This window comes from Osmerus eperlanus, chromosome 3, assembly GCF_963692335.1.
Source record: "Osmerus eperlanus chromosome 3, fOsmEpe2.1, whole genome shotgun sequence".
NCBI lineage: Eukaryota > Metazoa > Chordata > Actinopteri > Osmeriformes > Osmeridae > Osmerus > Osmerus eperlanus.
Genome location: NC_085020.1, coordinates 12,841,536 through 12,858,877, shown reverse-complemented (window position 1 = coordinate 12,858,877; position 17,342 = coordinate 12,841,536). Strand labels below are relative to the sequence as shown.

The following is a 17,342-nucleotide window of genomic DNA, read 5'->3' as shown; positions in this document are numbered from 1 at the left end:
GCTAGTACTGTAGGAGTGTCACGCTGTAGCTAGCATTGTCATTGTGTATTGTTTAACTAGCTACTTATTGTGACTCTTGCATTATCACAATGCTATAGGTTTTCTGCCACAGCTAATGAGTCAGTGATCCAAAGCACAATTCTCCTAGAGCAGGCAAGATGAACAATTAGTTGTTAATGTGTCATCAATTAGAGACTCTGGCATTTGTCTTATGCAGTCCACCAAGCCTTTGGCCTCTAATGTTGATGAAAACAACCATTTTGAATTTACAGGATCTCCTGTTGGATTTGTTAAACAACACTGTTGTTGAATATTAGTCTTTCCAGAATACAAATTAGGTATAATGACAATGTTAATTGGTTTGTTCAAATTAGTGCAATTCGGGGGGGGGGGCACACTAAATGTGCTACGACCGGCACTGAACATCCTACACTTAACACAACGCTGCAAGCTAAATGTTCTCCATGTGCCAACAGAAGCGTTAAAACATTCCAAATTCTATTTCCTTACTGTATTTTCGTTTTTCCCCACACTTACTTGCTAACTTGTTTTGATGTTATATTTAGAATTCAGTGTGGTTCAAAGCCCCTGTACAAAAACCCATTATCCCTTTAAGGATTGGTTCCATATATATGTCGTGTTTGTATGGGAAGTGTGGGGTGTTGCTGAAATGCTAGTGTACTGTAACTTCACAGCTAATAAATGAACCTCTGAATCTGGCTCATTAACAGTCATTAAGCATTGACAGTGATGGAGATGGATATTATCTCACCATAGCCATCATGCCCAGTGAGGCAAACTGAGATCACATCCTCGATTAGGGCTTTTTCAACCTTGATGCTGTACTCAACTGACCACTTTTACTCTCTTCCATCCTGCCTCCCTGTGAAAAGCATTGCTTCCTTGGTCTTCTCTTCAATTCATAAAATGTAGGATGTTGGATGTTCAGGTAGACGCTAGTCTTCAGGCATCCACTCATATCCGTTCACATCAAGCAGGAGGAAGGGTGCATCTTTTTGGTCCCTGTAGATTAATAGATTAAGATTGTTGTTGAATATTTTAAGGCACAGTAGGTAAAATGGTTCATCTGATTTTCGTCTTGTGCTCTGGAGCCGTGTGACCCAGGCATGTTGAGGAACAGGACAAGACAGGTGCTGCGTCTGCCTGCCCCTGGCATTTCTTGTCCAGAACACACCCAAATGAAGGCTTGCCTCCTCAACTCCACCTGCTTCTCCTACCACTACAATGTCTCAGGTAGGACACTGATCTAGTCTATACTATCAGGCACTACACTGTTCTAGTCTATACTATCAGGTAGGACACTGGTCTAGTATAAACTGTCAGGAAATGTGGCTTGCACAAGTAATCATGTATCATAATTTGTTTATGTGTGTGTGTGTGCGCATGTGTGGTTCAGCATGGAGCACCTGTCAGCTGAATGAGAATGCGGTCTGTGGCCCAGGGTCACGGTCCCGCCTCCTGGACTGCGTTCGCAGCGACGGCAAGGTTGTTGAACTGAGCGCGTGTGAGGAGGTAACCTCTGTCTAACCAATCAGGGATTAAACAGCTGGGGGTCGGTGTTGGAGTGCAGCTCTGTGAGGATGGCGGTGGGGCACCTGGCGTTCAGGATCAAGTTTAAATAAATTGCTTGAATCAGAATACCTCACATTCTTTTAAATAATCATTGAGTGTTTCTATTCATGTTTTTCTCTCTTGATAGTTTTAGTATTGCTGTTTTTCAACACTTGGAAGTACAGAGTCACATTTTTGGAGTGGGTTAGATACTTTATTTCAGTATTTTCTTCCTATCCTTCCTTCTTCTTCTTCCTCTCCAGCTTGGTCTGGTCAACGAGGAGATGTTGGGAGGAAGCTGTATGGTCGACTGTCCTGTCAGTTGTCTGCTCTCCGATTGGTCATCTTGGTCGGAATGCTCGCACACCTGTGGTAACCAAGGTAACGCCCCTTACACACTCTCCTGGTTGAACCTGTATAGCAAGTGTGTGTAGGCAGCAAGGGACTTCATATCACAGGGTCAAACATGCAAAGAAGTTGGACTATACAATTGTATATTCATGTGTATGAATTAAATTTACATTTAGTCATTTAGCAGACGCTCTTATCCAGAGCGACTTACAGTAAGTACAGGGACATTTCCCGGAGGCAAGTAGGGTGAAGTGCCTTGCCCAAGGACACAACGTCATTTTTCACGGCCAGGAATCGAACCGGCAACCTTCTAATTAATAGCCCGATTCCCTAACCGTTTAGTATGTACATGAATATATTAAAATCTGAATTCCAAAGTGTATGAGTGTGTATAACCCCAGGTATTTAGGGGAAATACAATGTATCCAGCAGTGGCGGCTGCTGGTCTTTCAAACAGGGGAAGCTCATTTTCGGCCTACATCATATACATTTTCAGTTCACTGGCTAGTTCACCCCTAGGACACTAGCCTAGCCTACTGTATGAATGAATGAATGAATGAACGAACGATCTAACGAAAAAATATTTAAACCCGAAGGAAATGTGGGAATTAGGTTAAACTGAAACAAGGAATGTGATATGAAATATATGATGAAAATTGGCTAGCAATTTCGCCAAGCAAATACCAAGAAATAGGTTGCAGCAGTTTGTCTTTCAACTACAGTTGCAAAATCCGCGATGGGACTGAGCTTGAAAAACTTCGGCGACTTTTTATAGTACAAAATCGCTGTCAATCAAAAGGAAATGCAGTCTTTCGACAGACCCTCCAATCATCACGCGGAAGCCCAGCGTCCAGGCCAGCCCACTCCTCCATTCAACCCCAGAGACGCTGAGTGTCCAGGGCGGGACATAATCGCAGCATTTATCCAATGGCCGTATAGTTTCGAAGCACTGAAAAAAACTGTTCAAAGCAGCCCCATTGAAGTCCATGGAAGCTGAGCTTCAACAGGGAAATGCACTGTGGCGCTACGGGAATGTATGAGAAGGTCAGTATATTAGCAGGTCAGTCGACCTGCTAATATATGTAGCTGATTCTGAACGAACTCGTCTTCGATATGAACGTGTTCTAAAGCATTTAAAATGTTAACACAATAGTAAATATTTCAACATTAATTTTTTGAAATGTTAGGGGAAGCTGAGCTTTCCTTGCAGTCTTAAAGAAATCGCCACTGGTATCCAGCCATGGGAATCTACTCCAAATTTACCTATGGGTATAAATAAAGTAAACTGAACTGAAGTCTGATTTGCATTACACTGCAATGCAGCCATGTCTTTCAAATTATGAAAATTCAGCATTTTGGGGTTCACGGGTTAATGAATAACATAAACCTTGCCTTTAAAAATGTACTAAATGATTTAACATCCGAATGAAATATTTATATCAACCTCTGCATGGTGTCAGCATTGCAATTAGTTATGGCTCGCCTTCAATCTGATGAAGTGTATGTTATTACTTCATGCAATATACAATAGGTAATTATCTAACCTGGACACTTGCGTTGTCTCTCAGGACTTCTGGCCTCCCAGGGATAGATACTTGTTATTTAGTTAATTAGAAACTCAACAGTGTCTTCTCAACTTCATTAAATTTAATTTGTTGTTGACTGCCTGTCTTTTCCACTCAGTTTGTCACTAACCCCCACATCTCAGCAGTAGTCCGGCTGCTCATTAGGGAGGTCTGAAACTTACCAAATTAGTGCACACACACACACTCTTACTTAAAACCACATCTGCCAGCCATGTTGAGGGACTCTTGTCAGAGGAAAGATGTTGTTTTGTCAGGGTGCCAGAGGAGTCGAATGGTGTGGCTTTATTGAAGAGAGATGTTGCAGAATGTGATTCAGTCTGTCCATCTGTAAAAGATGGCTCAGGAAACAGCAAAAAATATATATATATATTGAATGCAATATATTGCATATATGTAAAATCAAAATATTGAAGTGCATTTTAACGTTCACAGCAATAGCCTCTAGTGGTCATGACTGATGTAGGATCTTTTCTCTCTTTTCTCTCTCTCTTTCCATTTATTCTTAACAATATGAATTGCTCACTTGAACCAGCCACTAACATGGAAATCAATTAGAAAGGGGCTCACTTTGGTATGATGACAAGAAGACATATTGGGTTGCTAAGATGATTCCTCCCATTTATAAAGAAAATATATAATTACAATTATCAGAGTCAGATGGCTGAGCGGTTAGGGAGTCGGGCTAGTAATCTGAAGGTTACCGGTTCGATTCCCGGCTCTGCCAAATGACGTTGTGTCCTTGGGCAAGGCACTTCACCCTACTTGCCTCGGGGGGAATGTCCCTGTACTTACTGTAAGTCGCTCTGGATAAGAGCGTCTGCTAAATGTAAATGTAAATTAACTGTGGCTTTTTGGATTCAATCCACTATAAGGCTATGCTCAGTCTGTCTGTGTCTGTATTCAAATGACAATTATGTTGCAGCTTTTCCAAGATGAGTACACCGTATTCCTTGGTGTTCACAGTTGCACTGAACAGTTTTTTAACAACAGTATACAAAGGCTTTTAATTAATACACTAAGTTATGTGTGTGTCCATGTGTGTTTGTGTGTGTGTCCATGTGTGTTTGTCTGTGTCTGCGTGTTGTTTGCATGTGTGTGTAGGTATGTGTGTGTATCCCTGCCAAGGTTATAATCGTAAATGAAAACGAACGAAATAATGAAAACTAGGTGATAAAAAACATTGGGCCTCATTCTCAAACATTTTCTGAAGTTTCTTCTGAAATGTTTCTTACGGGCTTCGGAAAAACAACGTAGGAAAAAGACATCCGCCAAATTCATGAACGCTTGAAAATGTGTTCCTACGCAGCAGAAGTTTTCTGAGCTGTGCTCCCCTGGAAGTTTTCTTAAATTGAAAGCGCGTCCTCGTGCTCCTGAATTTGCATACATACACGCCCCGACAGCTCCTTATAAGGGCATGCAACAGCAGTGACGTGTGCAGTCAGAATCGACACAATTAGGAAAGCAACAGGAACGCACGTTATGTCCAAGCGAAAAGCAATTGTGCCATATTGTATGCCTAGGATGCACACTCGTCCCTTTAAATAGGTCGAGTGATCAGTGATAATTGGATGGCCTGGTTGAATTTATATGATGTTCAAGTGCAATTTAAAGGTTTTATTTGGCACATACAACATCATACCAGTAAGATGAGCAGTGGAATTGTTCTCCACTGGATCTAACAGTGTGCACACTAAGCAAGGTAAATTATTATAATTATTTTAATCCGAGGATGTCTGTAGAGTTGATGTGAACGCAATCACCAACGATTTCTCACAAATTCATTAACACTTCTAACACAGAGTTTTCTTAAATGCGATTCCCCTTGTGGTTTTTTAAGGAATCGCATTTGAGACAACTCTGGCCGATTTACGACTGCTATTTCGAGTTCGAAAAGTCTTCTGAAGTTCAGAACAAATCCCAGATGAGAAAACTTTCATGAATGCCAAATGTTTTCCTGAATCCAATTCAGAAGAAATTCCTTCTTAAATTCTTCTTAACTGCGTTCGAGAATGAGGCCCATTGTCGTTAACTGAAATAAAATAAAAAACGAGGCATTACAAAAAAACGATAACTAACTAAGGGCCCTATCTTGCACCCAGCGCAATTGACTTTGTACACCAACGCATGTATCATTCCTATTTTGTACTCAACACACGCGGACTTTTCCCTGCACAGACGCACGTCGGTAAATTAGAGAATGAACCTGCGCTCCCGGGGGCAGTTCAGTGAAAAGACGAGGCGTGTTCCTGCGCAAACGTTCCCTGGTGCTATTTTGCAGGTTCAGAAAACAATTCCGCCACAGACCAGGAAAAATGTAATCTAAAGTCGGTGACGCATTATTCAGATGCTATTTTAAGGGCGCATGCTTGGACCGTGCGCACTGCTGGCGAGGCCAGGGTCTTCTTCCTGCAAAACTGCGTTACATTGTTCTGATTTATTGTATGGCTGTGTTACATTTCTTTCATGTCAATGATTAAAAAGATTTTAAGTATGTGAACTTGATTTGTAACAATTGTGGCAATTTCCTCCCACGCCTGCAGTAGCGGTTAGAACCGAAACTGTACTGTACTAAAGCGAGTGGTACGTGCCAGTGGAACGAGTGGTACGTGCCAGTGGAGCGAGTGGTACGTGACAGTGGCTAGTGGTACGTGCCAGTGCCTCCACTGGTACGTGACAGTAGCTAGCACCTCCACTGGTACGTGACAGTAGCTAGTGGTACGTGCCAGTGCCTCCACTGGTACGTGACAGTAGCTAGTGCTACATGCCAGTGCCTCCACTGGTACGTGACAGTAGCTAGTGGTACATGCCAGTGCCTCCACTGGCACGTGCCAGCGCCTCCACTGGTACGTGACAGTAGCTAGTGGTACGTGCCAGTGCCTCCACTGGTACGTGACAGTACATACATTTACATGTATTCATTTAGCAGATGCTTTTATCCAAAGCGACTTCCAAGAGGGAGCTTTACAAAAGTGCATAGGTCACTGATCATAACAACGAGATAACCCCAAACATTGCGGGCAGCCAAAACATGAAGCATACATTGTGAAAAACCAAATAAGTGCCAAAGGGAAGAACCATAAGAGCACGTAGTTAAACAAGTTACAAATAAACCACATGAACCTCAAAAAGTGCAAGAGTGTACCTGGTAGAAAAGCAATCAACAGTAAAATATTTCACAGCGAGTACAAGAATTTAAATCCGTTACAACTGAGCAACAAGTCTCTCAATAAGAGTCATTGTGATCCTGGAGGAAACTAGCATCAGGTCTAGCAAATCATTCCTAAGTACATTTTAAATGTAGTCATTTAGCAGACGCGCTTGTCCAGAGCGACTTACAGTAAGTACAGGGACATTCCCCCGAGGCAAGCAGAGTGAAGTACCTTGCCCAAGGACACAACGTAATTTGGCTCAGCCGGGAATCGAACTGGCAACCTTCAGATTACTAGCCCGATTCCCTAACCGCTCAGCCACCTGACTCCCCTAAGTACCGTTGTACTCCCGGAACAAGTGCGTCTTAAGCCTTTTCTTGAAGGTGGGGAGACAGTGTCTCTGATGGAGGTGGGGAGTCGATTCCACCATTGGGGGGCCAGACAGGAGAAGAGCTTGTGTTGGGACCGGGCGCTCTTGAGCGGCGGGACCACCAGACGGTTGTCAGAAGAAGACCGTAGGTGGCGGTGTAAGGCTGGAGGAGAGACTTGATGTAGTCGGGTGCAGTCCCGTTCACCGCTCAGAAAGTCAGTACCAGGGTCTTGAATCTGATACGGGCTGTGATGGCTAGCCAGTGAAGGGAGATGAGGAGCGGGGTAACATGGGAGCGTCTGGGTAGGTTGAAGACCAGGCGGGCTGCTGCGTTTTGAATCCTCTGGAGAGGGCGGGTTGCGCATGCTAGGAGACCGGCGAGCAGCGAGTTGCAGTAGTCCAACTTTGAGAGGACAAGTGCTTGGACTAGCAGCTGGGTGGAATGCTCAGACGGGTATCTCCTGATCTTCCGGATGTTGTAGAGGGTGAATCTACACGACCGGGAGACTGCAGCAATGTGGGCTGTGAGGGAGAGCTCGTCATCCATGGTAACCCTGAGGTTCCTGGCAGAAGATGAAGGGGTCACCGTCGCAGATCCCAGGGTGATTGAGAGATCGTGGGAGATGGAGGGCTTGGCCGGGATGATGAGAAGTTCTGTTTTGGTGAGGTTCAGCTGGAGGTGTTGCTTGGTCATCCAGGCGGAGATGTCTGTGAGGCAGGCCTTGATCCTAGCCGAGATCCCCGGATCAGTTGGGGGGAACGACAGGTACAGCTGCGTGTCGTCAGCGTAGCAGTGGTAGGAGAAGCCATGGGAGGTGATGATTGGTCCAAGTGAGGTGGTGTACAGGGAGAAGAGGAGGGGTCCAAGGACGGAGCCCTGTGGGACACCAGTGGAGAGCTGGCGGGGTCGTGACACTTTGCCTCCCCAGGAGACCTGGTAGGATCTTCCCAACAGGTAGGATGAGATCCACGGAAGTGCAGTGCCAGTGATGCCCATTTCAGAAAGTCTGGCGAGCAGGATCTTATGGTTAACCGTATCAAACGCTGCAGAAAGGTCCAGCAGAATGATGATGGATGATCTCGAAGCCGCTCTGGCAGACTGGAGGGCAGTGGTGACTGACAGGAGGGCAGTTTCTGTGGAGTGGCCAGTCTTGAAGCCCGATTGGTTGGGGTCAAGCAGGTTGTTCTGAGAGAGAAAGTGGTGGGAGACATCCTGAAGCTAGCTAGCTAGCTGATGTAGGCTACAATAACAGTACAGCAGGAGGAGCCATTCAGTGATCTGACGTAGATAGGCCGAAATGACGTAGATAGGGCATTTTTTGGCTCCGCCCATTAAAACCTGATCTGAAAATGGAAGAGAAACTGTTCTTCGGTTTAACTCCACATTTCAGTGTGACAAAGTTTTAGCGCTTTGCACATGCTTTCAGGAACTAATTTCACACGTATATAATGTACTTAGAAGCAAAGCATGGAATTTACTTTACAGGATCTTTAAGGGAGGGTTTTTTGAGTAGAGGGGTAACTCTGGCCTGTTTGAAGGCAGAGGGGAAAGTGCCGGAAGCAAGAGAAGAGTTGAGGACATTGAGAATATAAGTTATGATGGAGGGAGAGACGGTTTGAAAGAGAGGGGAGGGGACTGGATCAAGGGGACAGGAGGTGGGGTGATGAGAGAGAATGAGGTCAGAGACCTCTGACTCGGACAGGGGAGAGAAAGAGTTTAGACATTTAGTTGGGTCAGTCATAGAGGGTGAGAGGGTGGGAAAGGTGGGTTTAGGGAACCGACTGCTAATGTCGGCAACTTTTTTCTCAAAGAAGGAGGAGAAGTCGTCTGCTGTTAGGGTGGAGGGGGGGGGGGGTTAAGAAGGGTGGAGAAGGTAGCCAAAAGTTTGTGGGGGTTTGAGGCAGAGTTAATTTTGTTCAGGACGTAGTGGCTTTTAGCACCAGTTATGTGAGCAGAGAAGGATGTAAGGAGGGAGTGATACTTATCAAGGTCCAGACCGTCTTTGGACTTGCACCATCTCCTCTCAGCTGCCCGAAGGATGGACCGTTCTTCACGAATAACATTCCTGAGCCACGGGCAGGAGGGAGAAGATCGTGCAGGCCTGGTTGACAGGGGACAGAGAGTGTCAAGTGATGCAGTTAATGTGGATAACAGGGTGTTGGTGTCAGTGGGGTGGGACGTGAACTTGTCAATGGGAGGGAGGGAGGATGTTACAATGGAGGAGAAATGGGAGGGGGATAGGGAGCAAAGGTTGCGCCGGAAAGTTACGAGGGGAGGGGAGGTAGGAGGAGTTGAAGGGAGAGAGACGAAAATTGGATAAAGGAGTGATCAGAAATGTGTAGTGGGGTTACAGAGGTTAAGTCAGTGATATAGTTACGTGTCAGGATGAGGTCGAGCTGTTTTCCTGCCTTGTGGGTCGCCGGTGTGTTCAGCAGCGTCAGGTCGAAGGAAGTCAGAAGAGACATGAAGTCGACGGCCTGCCTTCTTTCGAGGTGGATGTTGAAGTCCCCAAGGATTATCAGCGGTGTTCCATCATCCGGGAGGACGCTGAGGAGCATGTCCAGCTCCTCCACAAAGTCGGTTAGCGGCCCTGGTGGGCGATAGAGAACAACTAAGAATGCTTTGATAGGATCAGTTAGCATCACATAATGGTGTTCAAATGATTTTGCAGTAACGGAGAGTGGGGTGGATGTGTATTTGATATGTGGGGAAAGAAGCAAAACTGTCCCACCACCTCGCCCGGTTGAGCGTGGTGAGTGAGAGAACGAGTGGTTGAGGGAGAGAGCAGCTGGAGTTGCAGTGTTCTCTGGGCGGATCCATGTCTCTGTCAGCGCAAGGTCGTGAAGAGAAGCATGGGATGCAAACGCCGGGATGAAGTCTGCCTTGTTCACAGCAGACTGGCAGTTCCAGAGCCCTATAGAAAGAGAGAGGGCAGGTGGAGAAGATCTGGATAGGTAGTGAAGGTTAGAAGTGGAACGTATATACTTTGTGACATATCTACGTCTACGAGTGGTGTAATGAATGGGAATGCTGAAGAAACACATGCTTGCTATGAATATGTTCTGGGTGGATTAGAATACAAATAGGGTGATACTTATCAGAAGAGGTGATCCGCCCCGTCGGCCATCGGCGGTGGACTCCCGCAGGTAGACTCCCTGTCTTTGTTCGACCGAGTCTTCGTGCACCGAGGCTGCCAGACGAGGCTGCCACTGCATTGCTAGCTGCCTTAAATATGCAAGGCGCAGCTGACAACGACCCTAATTATGTAAACAAAGCAGGGTCTGCGGCGGCAAGTACCCTGAAACTCGGATCTGTAGCTAGCTACCTATTGACCAATTTAGCTGCTATACCCTTACCCTCTGCCCTTGAGACTAAGTTTTAGCTAGACACAATAATGAACAAAGTCTGACTACTCACAGTAAGATGACAGTCACGATGTACTCTCAGCAGGACACAGTGCGCTCTGGCTTGATTACAAATCCCAGGAGCTATTTAACCACACAGTAGCTAGTGGTACATGCCAGTGCCTCCACTGGTACGTGACAGTTACTGTTCTGTTGATAGTGGTACGCAAGTGTCTTGTGGCACATGCATTGGGTGTCTTGCAGCTTTTGTTTACTGTCGTGTAACTGCCCCGCGGCCATTTTAGAATAGGAGAACAGCCCATAAAGTTTTATTTTTTAAATATAAGTTAAACTGTTCGTGCTAACAGACTTTTGATGTCTCACTACAAGCTCACCATACAAAGTAGTCAATTTAGACATGATGTTGCATATAGTGTAATGGTGTGACTGTAATGTAAAGCAGACTTGTACACACTTAATGAATTAGTAACAAATTATTTTACTCAGAGTAACTGAATTTAAGCATGCACATGAGCCACCGTTGTAGACTCCTACGTCTCTAATGCACATGCATCATTGTGTTGTTATCAGCGCCTCCTAGTGGCGTATCATTAATTGTAATAACTGAAGTCAACATATAGGTAGCCTACATTTGCAATCATAGGGTGTCATTTATTTACATGGTTCTTCATATGAAAATAATGAACTATTATTAACAACTATATTTACTCAGAGTATCGAAATGCAAATGTGGGCTACTTATAGACCAATTATCACCCTACGTCACACGACTGTCTAGCATGCTCAACTGCGCATGTCGGATGCAAAAGACGAACTTATAATACACTTGGAGTGTCGATCAGGTCATCATATATCTGGCCACTGGATTTCAGGGCTTGACCTTTTTGAGGCACTCGTCCTTTGGACAAGTACATTTAGGTTTCATTTGTCCATGCACAAAAGTCACTTGACCCCGATACCTTTAAATAGCCTGACCAAGTGATCTGGCTGACCAAGTGAAAACTAGCCTGGCTAACGGAGGTCACTTTCTCAGGCAAATGACGAATGAAACAGGCTCGGAATCCTGTTAAATTTGCCTGAAAACGCCTAAACAGCATACCCAAAGTAAATTGAAAGCTGTTCTTGAACCATTTGGAGTACATGCATGTAAATGGTCTCTTTTGAAAGGTGACACTATGAAGTTATTTCCCCTGTTGTCAGGACCCCTGTCAGTACTACTGGTGTTGAGTAATAGAAGCTTGGACACAAGGAAAGTGAAAGTTTCTATTTCCGCCTATATTTTGTTTTGAAAACAGAGGCCTGAAGAGGCCTAGAGGTGGTATGTATTAGCTGGAAGACAGAATTGGACCACAGCTTGAAGCCTAACCCAATCAATTCAAATCAAAAGTCAAACATAATACCACAATATATTAACCCTCGTGCTGCCTTCGGGTCACATGACCCAAAGGTTCATAACGAACCATCGTTGTGTTTACCCAATTTTACCCAATACAAAAACAAATACAAATTATTTTCTTTTAACCATTCCAATGTGGGGGGTCTGAGACAGCCCGACAGTTAAAAGAAAATGCTTCACTTTGTTTTTGTATGAGATAAATTTGTCACAATACGACGGTGGGTCACAATGACTGATGGGTCAGAATGACCCGAAGATAACACAAGGGTTAATATTTGACACGTTTTTATAAGAGTACATCCAGGCGTTTTCTAAAAGGGCCTTTTGGAGACTCCAGAATAACCCTTTGTAACCAAGGTCAAATACTTAGGATAAAAAGGTATTATTTTTCATAATTGTTATCTCTAATGAAAGGTGGTACTTAGAACTATCATATATAATAGCTAAATCTCTCATTAGTATTACTGAAACACAAAAACTGAAGCATGAACACATTGGAGTGTTTTATCTGATTCCCAGGATTGGCGCACAAAAAACACTGATTCTGTCAACCATATTGCGCAATAGACTTTTATTTTGAAGGCTCCACAGATACATAGCATATGGGGTATTAGCATTTATAGCTAACCCTCAGCTACAAGGCTAACAAGCTAATTTCAGAGCCCTTCAAAGCCAGTTTGAGAAATTTGTTTAGAATGAGTGTGGGGGGGGGGGGGCGTGGGGGGGGGGCGTGGGGGGGGGGCGGGGGGGGGGGCTTTAGAGGGCTGTCAACTCCTATTGGGTCAAACAAGGTGTCAATCGAAAGGGCAGAGTGTAGCGGCCATTTTAAGACCATCCACTCGTAAGTTCTCGAACCACATCTCCTATGAGAGATAGTGCGTGAGAGACTGAAATAAAAATAATTGGCGAAGGAAGAATGAAGCAACAAGATCGTGGCTATGTGTGGATATAATTCATTGTTTGGACAACTACTCGACATGGCTTTGGACCTTTGGGGAAGTAAGCAGATGAGGTTTTGATGGGTTGTTTGCCTACCTGGACCATTCCGAAGTAATGGTAGGTAAGTACAGTACAACTTTTTCCTCTGGCTTTGTTGATATATTGGTCACCGGACAAAGGCATTGACTGTACTTGCTGTTGCGACTTGATCTTGAAATGGTTTATTTCAATGGAAGCACAAGAATTGTAGCTTTCCAATGGTGTACAACATGTGTATAGCAGTCTAAAAAATATATTAACATTTAGCTACGATGTCTTTAGGAACGGCCCGTAAAACTAAGATTTGTCCTACGATGGATTCTACGATCAACTTAGGTTTACGACCAGGGATGGAAATTAATTGTTTTGTCCGGTGGATTTCAAAATCTACCGGCCACTCAATGTTTTTACCAGCCACTTTCTTGTTTTTAACCGACAATGTGTAACTGCATGTGAAAATTAATACTACAAGATCTACAATACTTAAGCAGTTTATTTAATCTCAGTCTCAATGAAACACTGACACTTTCTCTTTTATACATACACAAACCACGAACTGATATACATTTCATTAAATGAGTAGGGCAGATTAAACAACAAACTAACATTCCTCCACCCATCCTCCCCACTCCCAGTACAGTTTACTCCTGCTCATCAGAATCAGATTCTGAAGTTTCAGAGGCGCTTTCCTGAGCGTTCTTCCACGACAGGGCGAACAGCAACCCGACGCGAAGCGGAGGGGTGTAGCTTCGCTCTGAAGGGGCTTATTTTCCCGATTATGACAACGGCGTTCTATACATTATCCCGCTTATTACACGGCTACTTGCCAAAACAAAACTTAACACAGTGTGTCTTATTACAATATGTTACCATTCGTAGTGTTGATCAGCAGAGAAATAGTTCGCCTAAGACGTTGAACTTCATAGACGTTGAACATTCTTTAGGCTTCAAATCAGCTGACGTCGCTAAGCAACGGAGTACTCTGGAGTTGAAAAATTACCGGACTACTAGTGCTACGAAAGACGTGAATCCGAGGCAAAAACGCCACTTCTCTTGACAGCGGTCAGTTATACATAGCAACGGTCTGTTATCGAAAAATAATTGACCGCAGAACGTTGGGAAGCCCCATTCAAGTGAATGGGGCATTCTACAGCATTAAGAACAGCCGTGTAATAATTTTATTTACCCGCCACGGTGGCCGCTGGTGAAGCGAGTTTACCCGGGTGCTAATTTCCATCCCTGCTTACAACGCTTTCGGGAAACGCACCCTGGTGAGTTGCTATCATTTTCAACGCAGCAACGATCTCTGGAGCTAGTCTACGAACAGCAGTGCACATATACTATTTTTTTTTTTACTGTCAGTGAATAGCACCGAGTGAAAGTCAACATTTTCTTTATATCTAGTGACAGTGATCATTCAGGGCCTGACATTACATTTTTGAGGCACTTGGACAAGTAGCCCTACATTTAAGTTTTACTTTTCCATGCACAAAAGTCAGCCTTTGACCAACGAAGATGAGCTGTAATATTATTCAAATGATAACAATTGAGGTGTTATAAAAAAAATGTATTTGTTACATTAAACATTTACACAATTTCTGCAGAATGAAACACTTTCTGTTATGTACTGTATTGCAGCTTCGTCCCAATATCTCTACAGGCCGTGCAGCTAATTTAATGCTCAACACTTAAACGGGGGCTAATTACTTGAAAGAGGAATTACTGCGTCTTCTCAGTTACACTATCAGGGCTTGGAAATACTGTGACTTGCAAAAGTAGGCAAATGGCTAGTAGAACATAACATTTCATAATCATTTCAGTCAATCTCTGCAACACCCAGTGAAATGTTATATACAGCTAGCAAACTAACGTTAGCTAGCATCGCTAACGACATTGGCTAACTCAACTTCGGTAGGCTATCCTCAGTATTTGCAAGCTGGCCAGTGCAAGTACAGTAACATGGCATTTTATTTTGTTTGAGTTTAAACTTGTCCAGTGGGGCAGGTACATTTCTCTGCCCTACAAAAAAATCCACTTGTCCCGGACAATCATGACGTCATGCAATGCATTGTGGGGGAAAGAAGAATCATTGCAAAAAGTAGCTACTTTTTCGTATTATATTCCATTTTGTGACACCCAACATCAAATACAATGGATAACAGTTTAAATGTTTAAATTACCAACTAGCAAATAGCGCAAATTCGTTGGAAAAATAAACCTGCCATATGGCCTTTAAAGATCCTGTAAAGTGGAATTGAAAGCGAGTTTTAAGTTCACCACACCACAGAAGAAAGTGTTATTAACTACCCATCCAAATTCAAATGAAAAAAAACACAGACAAGTATGTTAAATTAGGCTTTGAAATAGTGAGAAAATCAGCACTTCTCTGGTTGAGACTGGGGGGGCGTGTCGCCTGAAGGAGCTGAAGCTCCGCCCCTCACTGCCTACTTACGACCCAGATAATGGACGCTACGTCAAGCCGAACAAAACAGTATAGAATTAGAATTTATTTGTTCAATGAGTGAAACATACAGATGCATATAAATGAAATATTCCCCTGAGCTGTAACACAGGAGTAAAAATGGACAGCAGACAGTGAGCTCTCCAACTACTTCTAGCACATTAGCTACCATTTCACCAAAATACCATCATTCTACACCGAGTAGCCTAATATCAAGTTAGCGGTTTGCACTAACTCATAGCAGAGATACCCCTGGAAAATGTATCTAGTATAATTATAACAAGCACACAAAACTGAGTGATCAACTGCTGGCGGTGGATGGTCCAGGTGCGACCGGAGGAGGAACGGCCGGGAGGGCGATGCTCGGTACGGCTCCGCGCTGCAAGAGAAGCCGTGTGTCCCTGAACCCCGTCTGTCTCTGGTCCATGTTAAAATTATCCGCCGTGAAATGGTCACTGCAGAGGCGGCTGTTGGAAATTATCCGAAGCTTTCCATTAGCGTGGCTCTTCACAAAATCAATCCACCTATTTTTCCTTTCCTCATCAATAGGGAAATTAAATAGCGTTGCAGCGCAGCTGAAGTTCTTGCATCCAGGGAAGATGCAGTTGCGGGTGGAGGGAGACATCCTGAAGCTAGCTAGCTAGCTGATGTGGGAGTCAGGTTGCTGAGCGGTTAGGGAATCGGGCTAGTGATCTTAAGGTTGCCAGTTCAATTCCAAATGACGATGTGTCCTTGGGCAAGGCACTTCACCCTACTTGTCCCCGTACTTACTGTAAGTCGCTCTGGATAAGAGCGTCTGCTAAATGACTAAATGTATAGGCTACAATAACAGTACAGCAGGAGGAGCCATTCAGTGATCTGACGTAGAAAGGTAATTTTTTGGCTCTGCCCATTAAAACCTGATCTGAAAACGGAAGAGAAACTGTTCTACGGTCTAACTCCACATTTCAGTGCAACAAAGTTTTCGCGCTTTGCACATGCTTCCAGGAACTCATTTCACATGTATATAATGTACTGAGAAGCAAATCATGGAACATGTAAATAAATGACACCCTATGATTGCAAATGTAGGCTACCTATATGTTGACTTCAGTTATTACAATTAATGATACGCCACTAGGAGGCGCTGATAACAACACAATGATGCATGTGCATTAGAGACGTAGGAGTCTACAACGGTGGCTCATGTGCATGCTTAAATTCAGTTACTCTGAGTAAAATAATTTGTTAGTAATTCATTACGTGTGTACAAGTCTGCTTTACATTACAGTCACACCATTACACTATATGCAACAACATAATGTCTAAATCGACTACTTGTGAGACGTCAAAAGTATGGTTTGGAGTCTGTTAGCTCAAACAGTTTAACTAGCCTATGTGTGGCGGCCTGCGGAAACCCTTCACATCGTGAACATTTTACTTTCTGGGTATTATACATATTTGGAAACGAAAAACTCTCCTGGATACAAATCTGTTTAAATCACTCATATCTTTATGACAACTGAAGTTACATCATTTTAAAGTCGACCTGTGTCGATAAGGGAGAAAATCCTTTTGTTCGTAATCAGGTTGTGAATGTAAATGTCAGTTTAAGTATAGGCTACATTAATAACTTTTCAGCAAGTTATTTTTAAGTTTAACAACCTGACTTAATTGATCAGTTGTTAGGGGCTGCTGCAGCAGGCAAACTGAGCATTTGATTTGACATGGCTTGAATTTTTTTCCCCATAAGTAATCATATACTTTTTGTACATTACAATGAAGTTTATGGTGTTAACTATACAAAACATAAATAATCTCAATTTTGACAGAAAACAGCAGCTCCTGAAACAGATTTTCGATCTTTTATGGCTTATAGCCAACAATGACGGGCCGCGACATCCACGGGTTTCCGCCGGCCGCCACACATATTTCAAAAGTAAAAGTTTCTAGCCTGTTCTCCTATTCTAAAATGGCCGCGGGGCAGTTACATGACATTAAACAAAAGCTGCAAGACACCCAATGCAACTGCCACGAGACACTTGCATACCACTATCAACAGAACAGTAACTGTCATGTGCCAGTGGAGGCGCTGGAACGTACAGCCACTGTCACGTGCCAGTGGAGGCACTGG

The 17,342-nt window shown here is 43.8% G+C and overlaps 1 protein-coding gene across 1 annotated transcript in view; it reads left to right on the top strand.

The window, feature by feature from the left end:
- Positions 1-17,342, top strand: part of thsd7ba (thrombospondin, type I, domain containing 7Ba) — a 231,288-nt gene that overhangs the window by 198,097 nt on the left and 15,849 nt on the right. Inside the window, exons 17-19 of the mRNA XM_062457316.1 lie at positions 1,113-1,254; positions 1,418-1,533; positions 1,836-1,953. Coding sequence (XP_062313300.1) covers positions 1,113-1,254; positions 1,418-1,533; positions 1,836-1,953 — 376 coding nt within the window. The remainder of the gene's footprint in view (positions 1-1,112; positions 1,255-1,417; positions 1,534-1,835; positions 1,954-17,342) is intronic.